General features: G+C 41.6%; 1 protein-coding gene across 2 annotated transcripts in view; it reads left to right on the top strand.

The window, feature by feature from the left end:
• The window catches only part of F5 (coagulation factor V), a 228769-nt gene that overhangs the window by 111732 nt on the left and 100217 nt on the right, over positions 1–16820 (top strand). For both annotated transcript variants that reach the window (XM_075589432.1, XM_075589431.1), the window contains exons 14-15: positions 3668–4387; positions 4582–4753. In XM_075589432.1, coding sequence (XP_075445547.1) covers positions 3668–4387; positions 4582–4753 — 892 coding nt within the window. The remainder of the gene's footprint in view (positions 1–3667; positions 4388–4581; positions 4754–16820) is intronic.

Raw genomic sequence — 16820 nt, 5'->3', positions numbered from 1 at the left:
GCACGTAGCCTCTCCTTCCATTCTTCCTCCAGGGGGGACTCTCCGAAGTCGAATTGTAGTGCCTCGGGCTCTTCTCCCACACGGGCAGTGTGAATGGTCACTGTGTCGTCCACAGGATCCACAGGATAAATTCTACCCAGCCTTTGCCCTACTTCAAGCGGCACTTAATGGGCCTCTTGGGGTGCGAACAGCTCCTTGCAACATGGCCCTTCTCGCCACAGTTGAAGCAACGGAAGTCTGGGCGGGGACCCGGACTGTTAGGTGACCTGGGAGCGGACCCAGGCACCTCCAGGGTGGCCGTATCCTTACCGCTCTTGCTTCCCTTTGCTTTGGGCACTGTTGCTTCCTTTGTCTCATCCTTGCGAGGGTCTGTGGCCTTCTTGGGCGTATGCAACCTAGTAGAGGCCTCATGACTCTTCACCTCGTCCAGTAGGTCTTCTAGAGTAGGGGGGTCCCCCTTCCGTAGCGCGCATCTGATCATTACTACTGTACGATATGGTGAGTGGGTATGGCTCCCCGCAGGAATTGAGTGCGCCTATACTCATTCACTTCTGAGGCCTTGATGACTTGGCGGGAACGTAGATCCCACAAGAGCAATTGGATCCGTTGGATGAACTATGACAGGTCTTCCCCCTCCTTCTGGCGGAAATTGTAATACTTAGTCCATAACTCACTCACATCATCTTCCTTATCATATGCCCGGGTAAGAGACTCAATCATCTGATGTGCGGTAACCTCAGTATGCTGATCTTTATATATCTTGATGATAGTGGACGCAGGCGGGCGTAGGCACTCCATGATTCGTTGTCTTTTCACCTCATCAGGACAGGTCCACTCTTCCAGTACCTGTGAAGCATATTCCTTCCAAACATCAAAAGCCTCTTCACCGGTGGGGGTAGGTTTTACCCCTGAAAAGAGCTTTAACTTGCGGTATGGCTGAGGGGAAGGGGATTCATGCTTGGGCCCACCCAGTTGTTGTATGGCCTGGGCTAGTAATTGGATTTCTCCCATTCTACTGCGGCTGAGGTTGGGGCTGGAGCTCCGCCTACTTGAGCGACAATTAGCACAGGATAATACACTGGCCTCATCCCTGCATATACTTTCGGGTGGGGACAGGGACATGCACATACTAGTCTCTAGCAAGTCTGTAATGGGGCTACAGGGTTCGAGTTTTATCGGCATTTCAGGATATATAACAGGACACCCTGAGCTGAGGGCCCCAGGGAACCACAAGTTGGATGGGCCTTGCTCTGGCGACAATTCACATCCCCCAGTGATTAGTACGGTGCACCATGACCCGTCTGGGTCGGAGCGGCGACCCAAGATTCTGGCATCTTCTAAGCCTGGATACTGCATTAGGATTAAACATAGTTCATAGGATGAGGCATTGGCAGGAACTTGTCCTACAGCAAGGGTTTGTGAGGGCGGGACTTGCCTTTTTACCGCCCACGTGTACACCTCTTGGCGGGAAGGTAACGTGTAACCTAATGACATTTTTACTGAGTTTGAGCACCCCAGGTCTGAATCTCAGCAGCGCCTCCAAATGTAGCCCTTGTACCCCTGGGGTACGGTATCTACTGATGCTGCTGTCACCTGTGAGGCTAACAAGAGGCCTGAGCCTCCGCCACTGGGAGCCTGGGGTATACTTACACTGGGTGCAGCGCCTCCACTGATGAGGGATCCCAACTTGGTGGGAGTGTTCCCTTATCAGAACCAACATATGCAGTAACCACATGCAGTTGGATAAAACACTATTTACTTAGCATAATAATAATAACCTCTGCATAACGTTTCCTACATAAACAGCATGACATTCCCCTGCATGAATATCATCACATCACCCCACACATATAAATGGTTGCACCACTTTAGTGTCAGTCTTTATATCACCCTAGTCCTTGGTGTACCAATGTGCCAGGTCACTTAACCTCTTAGTGTCCACCAGCTATAGATTGGAGTGTGTGTGAGGAACAGCGCTTCCCTGTGTTGGTGCACTTTAATATAATACCTTCCTGGTTATGGTCCTAACCAGGAGAATCCTTGAGGAGTCTGCAATACCGCAACGTGATCCCACGTAGCACTGCACTGCTCTCTGCAGAAATGAATGCACACGCTGACTCCACAGGGGAGGGATTCCCAGCCGGATTATCCCTTTGCAAACAGTCTCTGTTATGCAATCAGAGTCTCTTCCTGCTACACACTGTGCTGACAGTCAGGCTCTGTCCTGCAATCTCTTTCTCACTAGAAGTACAGTGAAGGGGTCCCTGTCTTAAGTCAGTTCCCTACACAATACAGTTACTTCTCTACAGTGACTCAGGGAATTAACTGGGCCCTGGGGTTTAACATTCTGGCCTAATCCTTGGAGCACTGCTCTTTGGATTTAACCTGCAGCTTCAGGTTCCTGGTCTTCACTGGCTGCTTCCTGTTCCAGCATGCAATAGTCTTTCTTACTATTCAGCAGAATCCTGCAGCTCTACTGGCTCCCTGGTGTGAGGTGGTGTCACTGCCCCTGAGCATCATGGGGATTGTAGTTCTATCTGCAGCTTTTAACATAGGGAGCCTCATGCGCTCCCTCTAATGGCTGCCGCTCTGCAGCTTCCACTCGTGCGCCCCCCTGAAATGGCCGCCGCGGAGTTACCCTGCTTATGCGCAACCTCTAATAGTAAGGAGAGGGGGGAAAACCGGGAGCACGAGGAGACCGGAGGGTACTTGGCTACACATGTATAATACATGTACCACATACAGTAACATGAATTGAATACCATGAATTGGACTTTACATAAAAAAAATAACTATGCATTATACATATGTATGCAGAAACAAAAGAAAAACAGATTTCAATAGCAGAATAAATAGGACGTAAAGCAGCAATCCTGTAGTTTTTACCCCTATTCTTTTCCTACAGAATTGGATCTGGGAGTCCCCGGAGCAAAGCCACACATTTTTCAGCTCTGGAACCCCGGGTTTCTGCAATATTTGTTGGTAAAGGTACTGGTATCGCTATCTGGTTTCATTCTAGGATTTAAATGGCTGTCCAATGGGAGGCCTCAAAGGATGACTTGTTGGTCAGCATGACGTAGGAGATTGGACAGCCATTTTATATCCCCATGGAGGGGAGTTAAATGGTGCTATCTTCCCCAGAAAGTATAATGGGAACTGTGGGCCCAACAGTGCTTAACTGCACTATTTTCAACTCCTGGGACCCCTGGTTCCAAAGATACTCACAGGTGAAGGTGCTGCCCACCCCAACCTGCTAATAATAAGGAGGAGAGGTAGAAAAAGCTATGTGCAGCCAGGATAATAATTTTACAATGTATCTTGTGCTGCTGCTTTATTTGTTCCTGTGTGACACATTTTTGTAATGTGAATATGTGGTGTAATTTGCCTCAAAATCAAGGATATCTTTTTAACTAGGTAATTGTTTCCCATGTTACTAGAGAAAAAAAAACTATATATTGGAATGGGTTCATCATAAAAGTTGTTACTAGCTCATTAGTTTTCCTTTGATGGTAATTGAAATACATTTGAGTTTTACATTCATTTTTGTTTTGGCAATTTTTGTCGATATACAGAACCTCAAATGACAGCACCAACATACTGTAGTAGCAACGGTGTTAAAAGGTCTCTTGTATTTCATATGTCTCAGTAACTTTTTATTGGATTTTAGCCCTCAGGTATTGGAAGATATACTGAAAGCCATATTTCTTCATAATCAAAGTACTAAAAATGAAAACTCCAAGGAGAAACAAAATTTAGTATCAGCAGAAGAAAGCTATGAAGATTCGCTTGAGGATTTTCGTAAAATGTCAAATAAAGTCACGAGTAACACAACACATCAAGATCACCTGACTCTAAACAAAAATGCTACAAAAAACAAGGATTCCTATCATAAAAGTAAAAAAATCAAAGTAAAAAATGACACATTGAGTACGGGATCTATGGGTATGATCCGAAGGAAAAAAAGAGTGCAAGATCGAAAACCTACATATCAGAAAGATGTTCCTTTATTAAATGGCCCCAATCACACACGTCCAATGCTTGAAGTCAATGAAACCACGCCGTCAAACAAGTCAGTACAAAAGTTTATTAGTGAAACAGGATTCTCCCCCAGAGGATTTAAACCAGAAGTTATCATTGGAGTATCCAGAGTTGCTGAAGGGGATTATGTTGAATATGATGAAACAATGAAAACGGAAGGGGATGCTGCTGCTAGTTATGAATATGTTGAATATGAAAAACCTTATAACACAGGTTCAGAAGATGACGTGAACTGGTTTACCAACCCAAATGAGATTACAGCACGCTATCTACGTAGTACAAAGGGCAATAAACGAAATTATTACATTGCAGCTGAGGAGGTGCAGTGGGATTATTCTGGACTAAAAAGGTGGGCATGCGTTCCTTTTGTTTTCTCCTGTTTAGCTAAAGGATTTTTTAGTACCCTCCTTTCCAATTTATGGATGTCTCTTCTTATCTACTTATTATTGTTTTCTACATTTTTTATTGAAAATTGACTACATAAGCAATAAAATACATTGATAAGCTTCTGAAATGTCTTTTTTTATTATTATTTCTTATCAGTTCAACCAGTGGAAGACCAGCCAGTGAAACAAGGAACACTCTCTACACAAAAGTAATATTTCGGCAATATCATGATAGCACCTTCAAAAAACCTGATGTTCATGGAGAATATGAAGAACACCTTGGTATACTTGGTCCTATTATTAGAGCTGAAGTTGATGATGTCATTCAGGTAACAATACACTAAGGGGCCTATTTTTCTTAAGTGTGAGAATATCCATGTAACATCTTTCGGAATTGGCAGACAATTTGACGTGGGAGAGAAAATGGATACAAATGAACACACCCTGCTCCAGTTTCTGAATAGCATTTACTCTATTAATTTTCTCACTTCCTGCTACAGTATCTGCCAACATCTTCCTGATTAAACAAAATAAATAAATAAGGTGCTAAAATTGGATGGGCTACAACTCTTAACCTAGAAGAGAATATCCTATTGATATCCTCTTTATATCATAAAAAACAACCAATTCAATTTATATTTGTATATGCAATTATTAGTTGCATAATGCAGAGATAATTTTAAATGTGTCTCTCCATGAGCGGAGTAGGTTAACTATTATCAGACCAGCTGGATTAACAGAATAGAGTTCCCTTTTAGTTATAACATGTTTTAATGAATTTGCAAAAACATCAGGAATAGATGTATGTACAGGGGTGGTTGCCGGTCGCTCATGCGCATGCGTGATCAAAGCTTGCCGATCATGCACGTGCACGAGCAGCTGGCAAGTGTCGATCGTGCAAACGCAGCTGGCAAGTGCAGGCCGTTCGTGTGCATGCGCCGGATGTGCTTGTGCAAAAGGCAAGTGCCAGTCGTGCATGCGCAGTTGGCAAGTGCTGGTTGCACACGTGCAGTAGGCAAATGCCGGACATCCATTGCTATGACACTGGGTATGTATTTATTTATTTGTAACACGTTTTACCAGGAAGTAATACATTGAGAGTTACCTCTCATTTTCAAGTATGTCCTGGGCATAGAGTTAACATGACAAATAATACATGGCTACATTACATAGTTACATAAGTGAACAGGGTATACATTATATACAAGACATTGCATGTACAGTTAAAGAAAATATATATTATAGGCTTATGAAACCGTTACAGACCAGATTAAAATGTGAGAGAGCCTTAGTTTTGAAAGAACTTAAACTGGTGGTGGATGTTAGAGTCTCCGGTAGGTTGTTCCAGTTTTGGGGTGCACGGTAAGAGAATGAGAAATGGCCGGATACTTTGTTGAGCCTTGGGACCATGAACAGTCTTTTGGAGTCAGATCTCAGATGATAAGTGCTGCATGTGGTAGGGGTGAGGAGCTTGTTCAGATAGATGGGTAGCTTGCCCAGAAAGTATTTGAAGACAAGACAGGAAACGTGAACTTTGCGCCTAGACTCGAGTGATGACCAATCTAGTTCTTTGAGCATGTCGCAGTGATGTGTGTTGTAGTTGCATTGGAGAACAAAATGGCGTATTGAATTGTAGAGGGTATCAAGTTTGCTAAGGTGAGTTTGGGGTGCCGAGCCGTATATTATGTCCCCATAGTCAATAATTGGCGTTAGCATCTGCTGTGCGATACGCTTTCTGACCAGAAAACTTAGGGAGGATTTGTTCTTGTAAAGTACACCTAGTTTGGCATAGGTTTTGGATGTCAGGGTATCAATGTGCATCCCAAATGTTAAAAGGGAGTCAAACCATATACCCAAGTATTTAAAACTAGTAACAGGAGTTAGGGTGGTATTAGCGATGGTTCTGATCTGGAGCTCAGTCATTGGAAGCTTTAAAAATGTAGCCTTGGTCCTACTGTAAATACCATTGTTACAGTCTTGTCCGTGTCTAAAAATAGCTTGTTTTAGGAAATTCAATTTTCAAGTCTCAAAAAGTCAGATTGAAGTATGTGTTCAAGGTCGGAGAGGCTAAGGCTGTGTGCATAGAAGATGGTGTCATCTGCATACATGTGTATTGAAGCTCCCTTACAAGCTGTAGGAAGATCATTGATGAACACTGAGAAAAGTAGGGGCCCCAGAACAGAGCCTTGCGGGACACCACAGGTGATATCTAAGGAGTTGGAGTTAGAGCCTGAGATAGACACATGTTGGGATCTACCTGATAGGTAGGAATGAAACCTGTTTAAAGCATGCTTCCCTATTCCTGAGCACTTGAATTTGTTAAGCAAGAGAACATGATCAACAGTATCAAAAGCCTTTGCAAAATCTACAGTTGGAATATTGCACCAGTGAGTTGTCCCAGTTCCATTCCACACTGGATTTCATTGCAAACTTTTAGTAGGGTAGTTACCGTGGAGTGTTTGGGGCGAAAGCCAGATTGGAATTCGCTAGGGAAATTTGTCTTGGTATAGTAATCGCTTAATTGGGAGTGAACATGTTTCCATAACTTTTCATAGTATTGGGAGAAGAGAGATTAGCCTGTAGTTTGAGACAGTGTTTTTGTCCCCACTTTTGAAGATTGGGACAACTCTGGCAGTTTTCCAGGTCTTAGGGATATGGCCTGCATCATGTAAACATAGTGACAAACCGCTCACCTAATAATACAGAATAAAAACGTGGTGCAAAGCGAAAAACCGATGATATCTAACACTTGAACAGATGACCACCAGGGGTCACTAGAAGCCCTATAGTTGCACTCAAAAGTTACAGCACCCAGGTATAGGTGCTGTGGATAAATGCAATTTTAATAAAGATAGGACCAAAGGAAAAGGGTCCAAAAACCACCCTGTAACGGACTCAAGACAGTCCAAAATTAAAATAAAAAAATAATACAATTTTATTGGTCTCTATATAGAGACAAAAAACACACAAAAACATACAGTTTGAATGAGACTGCCAGGGACCCCCGTTGTTAATCCGATGGGCCATTAGTCTGTCTGCAGAAATTTAACTGAAATGTTGCAGCATGTACCCAGCATGTACCTCGGTCTTGTTGGTGATTGCCCCAGATTTGTTTTAGAATACTCGTCGGCACTACAGTATATATATATACAATAGTTTAAAAACCCCAATGGGAGAGACGGCAAAATATAGAGTATAACCTGTATATATACTCTACTATTAGGAGTAATTGTCCTATATAGGAATGAGGGGAATGGGAGGTAGTATACAAGTATATTCATACACTCAGCAATGCGTAATACAATATAGGATACAGGAAAAATTCCCTAGGTATGATGTATACATATGTATATGAGAGGTCATAGGTATACACTCCCTCCAATACAGTGAATATTACCACAGATGCACATATGACCACACAGTAGAAATGCAAGTCATTTAACTCTATGAGGTCTAAGAGTAATCACATCCAGAAAACCACATGGCTAGTCAAAGAATGCACATATATAAGCTATGCCAGAATTGGCAAAATCCCTCCAATATCCTGCATCAATAGTCGGATTCTCAATGGAAGTAACTATGTGTGGTAATAAATAGAGTAGCGTGTATTCGCAGTGCTATGTAAATGTGGTAGGAGGAGTGATAGACATCTCTCAGTATATCGCGTTATACAACAGTATCTTCATACTGTAGACTCTCATTTCAAAGTCAATCTCTGGAGAGACGGCGTGATCATGATGCATGATATTGGAGGGTTTTTGCCAATTCTGAACATGGACTTCATTGTGGAGTTGCCCAGGTCCAAGGGGATGAATACCATCTTTGTCGTGGTGGACCGCTTCTCCAAGCAACCGCTTGTGCACACTTTACCTTCACACATTTTGGATACCAAGCATGTTTTATCACTTTTAGCACCTTTCACATGGCACTCACACTACATCTGGGTCACACTGGATGTAGCTTCCTTTACAATATCATTCACCATGACCATGGCTCACAGCTGTGGAATTCTTTCTCACTGATCATTCTTCTCTCTCTCCTGCACATATTGCCTTTCTATTGGATAGCATCAGATTTTCACTCACTCACAATTACTTTGTCTTGGTATAGTAATCGCTTAATTGGGAGTGAACATGTTTCCATAACTTTTTATAGTATTGGGAGAAGAGAGATTAGCCTGTAGTTTGAGACAGTGTTTTTGTCCCCACTTTTGAAGATTGGGACAACTCTGGCAGTTTTCCAGGTCTTAGGGATATGGCCTGCATCATGTAAACATAGTGACAAACCGCTCACCTAATAATACAGAATAAAAACTTGGTGCAAAGCGAAAAACCGATGATATCTAACACTTGACCAGATGACCACCAGGGGTCACTAGAAGCCCTATAGTTGCACTCAAAAGTTACAGCACCCAGGTATAGGTGCTGTGGATAAATGCAATTTTAATAAAGATAGGACCAAAGGAAAAGGGTCCAAAAACCACCCTGTAACGGACTCAAGACAGTCCAAAATTAAAATAAAAAAATAATAAAATTTTATTGGTCTCTATATAGCGACAAAAAACACACAAAAACATACAGGTGCGCCCATGAGTATTCTAAAACTTGCCTTGGAAAATCTGGGACTATCACCAACAAGATCCAGGTACATGCTGGGTACATGCTGCAACATTTCAGTGACATTTCTGCAGAGACTAATGGCCCATCGGATTAACACAGCAGGGGTCCCTGGCAGTCCCATTCAGTTTGAATGAGACTGCCAGGGACCCCCGTTGTTAATCCGATGGGCCATTAGTCTGTCTGCAGAAATGTAACTGGAATGTTGCAGCATGTACCCAGCATGTACCTCGGTCTTGTTGGTGATTGCCCCAGATTTGTTTTAGAATACTCGTCGGCACTACAGTATATATACACAATAGTTTAAAATCCCCAATGGGAGAGACGGCAATATATAGAGTATAACCTGTATATATACTCTACTATTAGGAGTAATTGTCCTATATAGGAATGAGGGGAATGGGAGGTAGTATACAAGTATATTCATACACTCAGCAATGCGTAATACAATATAGGATACAGGAAAAATTCCCTAGGTATGATGTATACATATGTATATGAGAGGTCATAGGTATACACTCCCTCCAATACAGTGAATATTACCACAGATGCACATATGACCACACAGTAGAAATGCAAGTCATTTAACTCTATGAGGTCTAAGAGTAATCACATCCAGAAAACCACATGGCTAGTCAAAGAATGCACATATATAAGGTATGCCAGAATTGGCAAAATCCCTCCAATATCCTGCATCAATAGTCGGATTCTCAATGGAAGTAACTATGTGTGGTAATAAATAGAGTAGCGTGTATTCGCAGTGCTATGTAAATGTGGTAGGAGGAGTGATGGACATCTCTCAGTATATCGCGTTATACAACAGTATCTTCATACTGTAGACCCTCATTTCAAAGTCAATCTCTGGAGAGACGGCGTGATCATGATGCATGATATTGGAGGGTTTTTGCCAATTCTGAACATGGACTTCATTGTGGAGTTGCCCAGGTCCAAGGGGATGAATACCATCTTTGTCGTGGTGGACCGCTTCTCCAAGCAACCGCTTGTGCACACTTTACCTTCACACATTTTGGATACCAAGCATGTTTTATCACTTTTAGCACCTTTCACATGGCACTCACACTACATCTGGGTCACACTGGATGTAGCTTCCCTTTACAATATCATTCACCATGACCATGGCTCACAGCTGTGGAATTCTTTCTCACTGATCATTCTTCTCTCTCCTGCACATATTGCTTTTCTATTGGAAAGCATCAGATTTTCACTCACTCACAATTACTTTCTCTTTGATCGGCAGTTTTATCTCCAAACACGTGGGACAGCTATGGGGACTTCGTTTGCCCCCACCTATGCCAAACTTTTTATGGGTTGGTGGGAGATGTCCCACGTGTTTGGAGATTCTAATCCTTTCAGGCATCATATAGCATTCTACAAGCGCTATATACTGTAGATGACCTGCTTATGATCTGGAATGGTGGGGAGGAGGACCTTAAAAAGTTTTTTGTTTATCTGGCAGACAACGCACTAAATCTCAGATTCACAAATGTGTTTGATATGTTTCAAATACAATTTCTTGATCTCAATTTATACATTGATATTGATAATAAAATCCAATCTGATATTTTTAGGAAAGAAAATGCCAGAAATTCATTACTCCACGCTAAAAGTTGTCACTCCCGCCCTCTGGTTCGAGGCATCCCGAGGGGCCAGTTCCTTCGCTTGCATCGGAACTGGTCCTCTCTTGATGCCTTTATACACAGGGCGGGTGAGATGAGGGACAGATTTCTGGCGAGAGGGTATGCTAAAAAGGATCTAGATACAGCTTATGAAATAGCCCTGGGCACTGAAAGAGATTTGTTAATCAATATGAATGTAAATAAATCTGACCTAGGTACGCCCTTTGAAGGCACTGATGCGCCCTACTTTATTACCAATTTCAGCGAGAAAGCCAATGCCATTAAATCAATAATTCAGAAGCACTGGGCCACATTATCCTTGGACCCATTGCTACAAAAAATGGTTTGCACTGGCCCTCGTGTAGTCTTTCGCAAAGCGGCTACACTAGGCAATCTCTTGTCACCAAGTATGTTACAGCCCAATACTCATAAGAACAATAGATTATCCTTATTTCCCAAATTACAGGGTTCGTTTAAATGCGGTCATTGTAAGATCTGTTCCTTCATGAGAAAATCAACATATTTTACCAACCGTGATGAAACACGTAACTTTAAGATTAAATCCTTTATGTCTTGTCAGACATCTTTTGTAGTTTACCTATTGCAATGTGGATGTAAGAAACAATACGTTGGTCTTACTTGCAGAGTGCTTAAGATTCGCATCTTAGAGCACTTGAGACTTATACGTAATCATGATATGATGCATCCGGTATCCTCACATTTTAACACCTGTCCATTGGGTACAGTGTCTAGCCATTGAGCATATTCCTTTACCTCCTCGCGGAGGAGATCGGATCAAAATCTTGTATCAACGAGAGGCTCATTGGATTTTTGCATTAAACACCCTGCAACCCAATGGACTCAATATAGAATGGGATATACGATGTTTCTTATAATATAATACTAGATGTATCTCCTTGTTTATAAGGTTTTTGCGACATGCCGTGTTTTTCTGAATATTTCAACTTTAACATTATAGAATGATCATTTGACTAAGATATTCTATCAAGTATTCACTGTGTCTGTTTCTTCCTTGCTTTCTCCCCCCCCCCTCTCCCCCTCCATCCTTTCCCCTCCTTCCCCTCCCCCCCCCTTTTCATGCCATTTCCCCTGTTTAATATTATGATTCCAACCAGCAGTTTCTATTAATTACTTACCATTTAACACTAGTATTATATGCATCAAAATATGCTTTACCTAGACCAAACGATTTGAGGCTGCATGTTTATTAATGGATTAATAAGATCAGGGGCATAGCATCACTTTGAAATGTTGCAAACAGTTTTTTAAGTTACCTTCATGTTAATTGATTTGCCATTAGATAAGCCATATGTGGTTATTATAGATATAACCCACTATGCAGGCTTCTATTTAAAGGATATGTATTTTGTATTATATGCATGACAATGTCATGTCACTATGTGCGATTTTTCCATGAAGGGGTTAATTATTTTCACCCGTTTTCGTGGGCTTTTTACTATAAATGTTCAGGCATATACCACGTCTCCCCACTCCGAGACGAAGCCCTATTCCAGAGGGTGAAACGCGTAGAGGGGGAGATCGTGGTGTAGCCCTATTGTTTTCTTGTGCCAATAAAGTTTATTGAATTCATCCGGGACCTCTTGGAGTCTGTCATGCGCAGTTACACTGGAGCCCTTCCATTCCATGCAATTCTACTGAAGGCTGCACGCGGGAGCTGGAGAGCAGAGGCAAGCAGGACCCAGACCGGAGTGGAGATATAGGTAAGGGTTTTATTACTTTTTTACCTTCTCCACATACTCCGGTCACTCTAGTGGTCCTATATAGCTCCCACCTACCCAGCCCACATGATAACGCTGACACCATCTGGTGCACTGGCTGAACACTGAAGAGCAGGACAGGTTTTTTCTTTGACTTACAAAGAACAAGCAATGTAATTGGCACATTGGGTTTTAGCTACCATTTGATGCGTCATGTGGGGTTTTGAGAATTGTTGTCATTGGTTGATTGCATGATTTGTGTACACTGGTGGGTGTATAAGTTACAGTGGTCTTCATTCTAACACTGTACAACCCTGAGGAAGGTTCCGTTTGCAGGAACCGAAAGGTTGGTTTTTGTGTTTCAATACACCTTTTGAATTTTCAACCCATGTGTGCTGTCTCTCCTTACTGGACCATCATCTGGTAATATACATCTTTATTATCTTTTATGGGACAAGCATCTGGATTTTCTCCTTATATGTATGTGCCAGCTGCTGTGATTATTATCTTGATCTTTATGAACCCAGCTTATTACTACATTTGTTGTTCATTTGCTTTTATATATTGAGGGTTTCATTGTAACTTTTTTCACCCATTTGATATGGATGAATTTGCGGATTTCGCTGGGATATTCACCACATTATCAGATATGGCTGGCTACAGTGATGCCGAGATAGCCAGCATTAGGTATGTTGAATCTTTTGAAGCAGTACTTGGGCCAGACAAGGCGGTAGATGTGTATAATGACTTAATTAAACTAAATAAGCGGGAGCTTGACTATTATCTCCATGGTGTTACGCTTTCACACTACCATAAGCAGAGGATGCTTCCACGTGGATTTAGAATAAAAAAACAGCCGACCATAGCAAAGTGTATTACAAAGAGGTCTCTCATTTGTTCCTACCTTCAATCAGAACCCCTTCGACTGGGAAGTGGACTTGTACAAACTTCAACGGCATTTAAAACTAAAAGACTTCTACAGCAAGACAGACCCCACACCAATACAGCCTAGCGGGAATACAAGGACGTTTAAGGCTATGAGCACCTTTGACCCACACTCCACCAATTACAATATTTCAACCTTCATGAATCTTCTCCAAAATGAAACCCGAGGTAGAATCAAGAAGTATCGTACCAGTTTCTAAAACATCTTGAGGAAGGAGAAAGAAGCAATAAAAACTTTAAAAAACAACCAATCCATCATCATTCGTGCAGCTGACAAAGGTGGCAGAATAGTCATGATGACATATACCTATTACAGGCAGGAGATCGAATAGCAACTAGCTAATACCAGTCATTATAGGCATCTACAAGGTGATCCTACTATCACCTATAAGAAGGAGATTGATGCGGCTATTGCACTCGGCCTGGGCAACAACTGGATTTTGGAAGATACGGCGAAATTCCTTACCCAAAATCATTCTAGGATACCGGTGATATACGTTCTACCAAAAATTCATAAATCCATGACACAGCCACCAGGGAGGCCCATTATTTCAGCTATGGGATCCCTGTGTCACCCATTATCGCAATTTGTAGACTTTTTCTTGCAACCGCTGGTGGCAGAAATGGATTCATTTATAAAAGATACCACTGACTTTATTGTGAAAATTACAGATCTTCCATTTTCACCTACTAAGAATCTGCTGGTGACTCTAGAAGTATCCTCTTTATATACCAACATTCCCCATAAAGAATGGTTGGATGCTATAAAAACATGTACCTCCAGCAAATACATAGGCCCTCCTATAGGTTTTTGTTACTTTTGATCGAGATTATTCTACACAAAAACTTCTTTAAATTTGAGAAGAATTTCTTCCTACAACTAATGGGAACGGCCATGGGCTCGAACATGGTGCCATCATATGCCAACTTATATATGCATATATATGAACATACGCATGTATGACACAATGCCCCCCATGCCCAATGTATTAGAAAATATTATCGCTATATAGATGATATTTTCGTCATATGGGATGGTACAGAAACAAATCTATTGGAGTTTATGGATTATCTGAATTCCATCTCTTCTACTATTAGGTTCACTATGAGTTTTAGTTCCAATGAAATTACTTTTTTGGATACGGTGGTTTATGAAGCTGATGGCATACTTGCTACTAAGGTCTACCTAAAACCTACTGATAAAAACACCTTATTACAGTCATCAAGCCACCATCCAACATTTCTTAAACTGGGTTTACCCTATTCGCAACTCCTGAGAGTCAAAAGAATAACAGGTGACCCTGAGGATGCGGAAAATGCCTTGTCATCAATGGCACAAAGATTCTATGAAAGGGGTTACAACAAGACGGACATTCATGATGCCATGTCCAGAGTAAGAGAGATTGACAGACGCACACTTTTGGCACCCGGTAACAAAAAAGATGAATCCGGACGATTTAATGTAGTAAGTACATACACTACAGCATCTGGTTTCATCAAAAACGGTGTCCAAAAACATTGGCACATTCTATCAAATGACAACAAGATAGGCAAGTACTTCACTGAACCTCCTCTGTTTTGTTATCGTCGGGGACCAAGTCTTGGAGATATGATGACTAACGCAGATCCAATCAATAAGTATGTGCCTAGTAAAACATGGTTAAGTAAGAAGACTGGATCCTTTCGCTGTCACAGATGTATAAATTGTCAGTTTATGCAGCTTGGCCAAACATACAATCAGCCACATAGTGGTATTCATCTCAACTGTGAATCCAAATTTGTAGTTTATATGATCAAATGTCCATGTGGACTGCACTACATCGGCAAAAGTACACGGATGTTGAAAGAGAGAATGGCAATACATCGCTCAACTATAAGAAAAGCACTATTAAGTGATAGTGTGGATGAAGATTTAAAATATCTACCAGTTGCACGTCATTTTAAACTACTTCGACACTCCCTGGCAACCATGCGATGTATGCCGATCTTCCAGATCCAGCCACTACCTCGCGGTGGAGATAGGGATAAACTCTTACTCCAACAAGAAGCAAGATTCATTCATGATCTTAAGACAATGGCACCCTCACGGATTAAATGAGGACCTTAAACTCGGTTGTTTTTTATGAAGTGATATATTGTAACTAACAGTTGTTCATGTATGGCTTTCTGTTTTCTGTTTTTTGTTCTTTCGTTTCATTCATTGATTATTTTGTATATCACATTGTGTTCTCACCCTGTCTTTTCACTTTGGTGTTTGTCCCTACTCTGTGGGTTATTTATCTTCTTATTGCTCCTTTTGTGTGTTGTTTAGATTATTTATTTGGACACAGTTCTTTGCTTCCACGTTTCACGCTCTCCTGATCATTGATTATTTAATACTTGTATCTTCATCCATGCAATATATTATAAATATGCAGGGATAGAAAAACGTATAGATACAATTCCCATATTAATCATAAATGTACTTTATTATATGAGTTGACATACAGGGGGGATTGAAATTGGTGTTAGCATTAGACATGTTTTCTAGTCCAACAGCACGCTATGTCCGTTTACATCAATATCAATGTTTTTTTTAAAAAAGGGGGCCTATTTTCTAATTTTATTCCCACGGATATAGTTTTTTTAAGATATATGTGTAGAATATATTGGTGTTCATACTGGTCATGGTTTTTTTTCTGATATGTTTAGCCATCATTATGATTATGCTGGCATGTCATCTGGGTCTTCTGCTGTATGTATGCGGGGCACGGTTTGGTTGCTATGGACACTAAGGACGCATTCTGGCTCATACGATTTCGGCTCCTGTCTTTTTTTGGTGTAGTTAGCCATGCACGCGCACAGGTTAACCTCTGTTGAGCAGGGCGGGTTACTATGGCAATTAGGGACGCTGCGGGTTGTGCGCGCTATACCCGATTTCAGTAAACATGGTATTAAGAGTCACACATGCTCACAAGGCTTCTTCCTTGCGTGGCATAGTGGGTTTCCATGGCAACAGGAGACGCTACGGGCCGCACATGCGCACTTTATGCCATATGGTGTCTCATGTGTTCCATGTCGGTCTCCCTGGCTCCGTTTACATTGCATTAGAAGCACGGTACAACAGCCTGTAATGAGGCTTTAAAGGGAGGCGGTGCCACGATTCTAATAGAGTCTTTGTGAATATTGACAGCCCTATCAGAGCTATGCTTTCAGGTGACTTAGTAAGAACAAGCAATGTAATTGGCACATTGGGTTTTAGCTACTATTTGATGCGTCATGTGGGGTTTTGAGAATTGTTCTCATTGGTTGATTGCATGATTTGTGTACACTGGTGGGGGTATAAGTTACAGTGGTCTTCATTCTAACACTGTACAACCCTGAGGAAGGTTCCGTTTGCAGGAACCGAAACATTGTTTTTTGTGTTTCAATACACCTTTGAATTTTCAACCCGTGTGTGCTGTCTCTCCTTACTGGACC

Source organism: Ascaphus truei, chromosome 3 (genome assembly GCF_040206685.1).
Source record: "Ascaphus truei isolate aAscTru1 chromosome 3, aAscTru1.hap1, whole genome shotgun sequence".
In the NCBI taxonomy this organism is placed as follows: Eukaryota; Metazoa; Chordata; class Amphibia; order Anura; family Ascaphidae; genus Ascaphus; species Ascaphus truei.
This window is presented reverse-complemented; position numbering and strand designations above follow the sequence as displayed.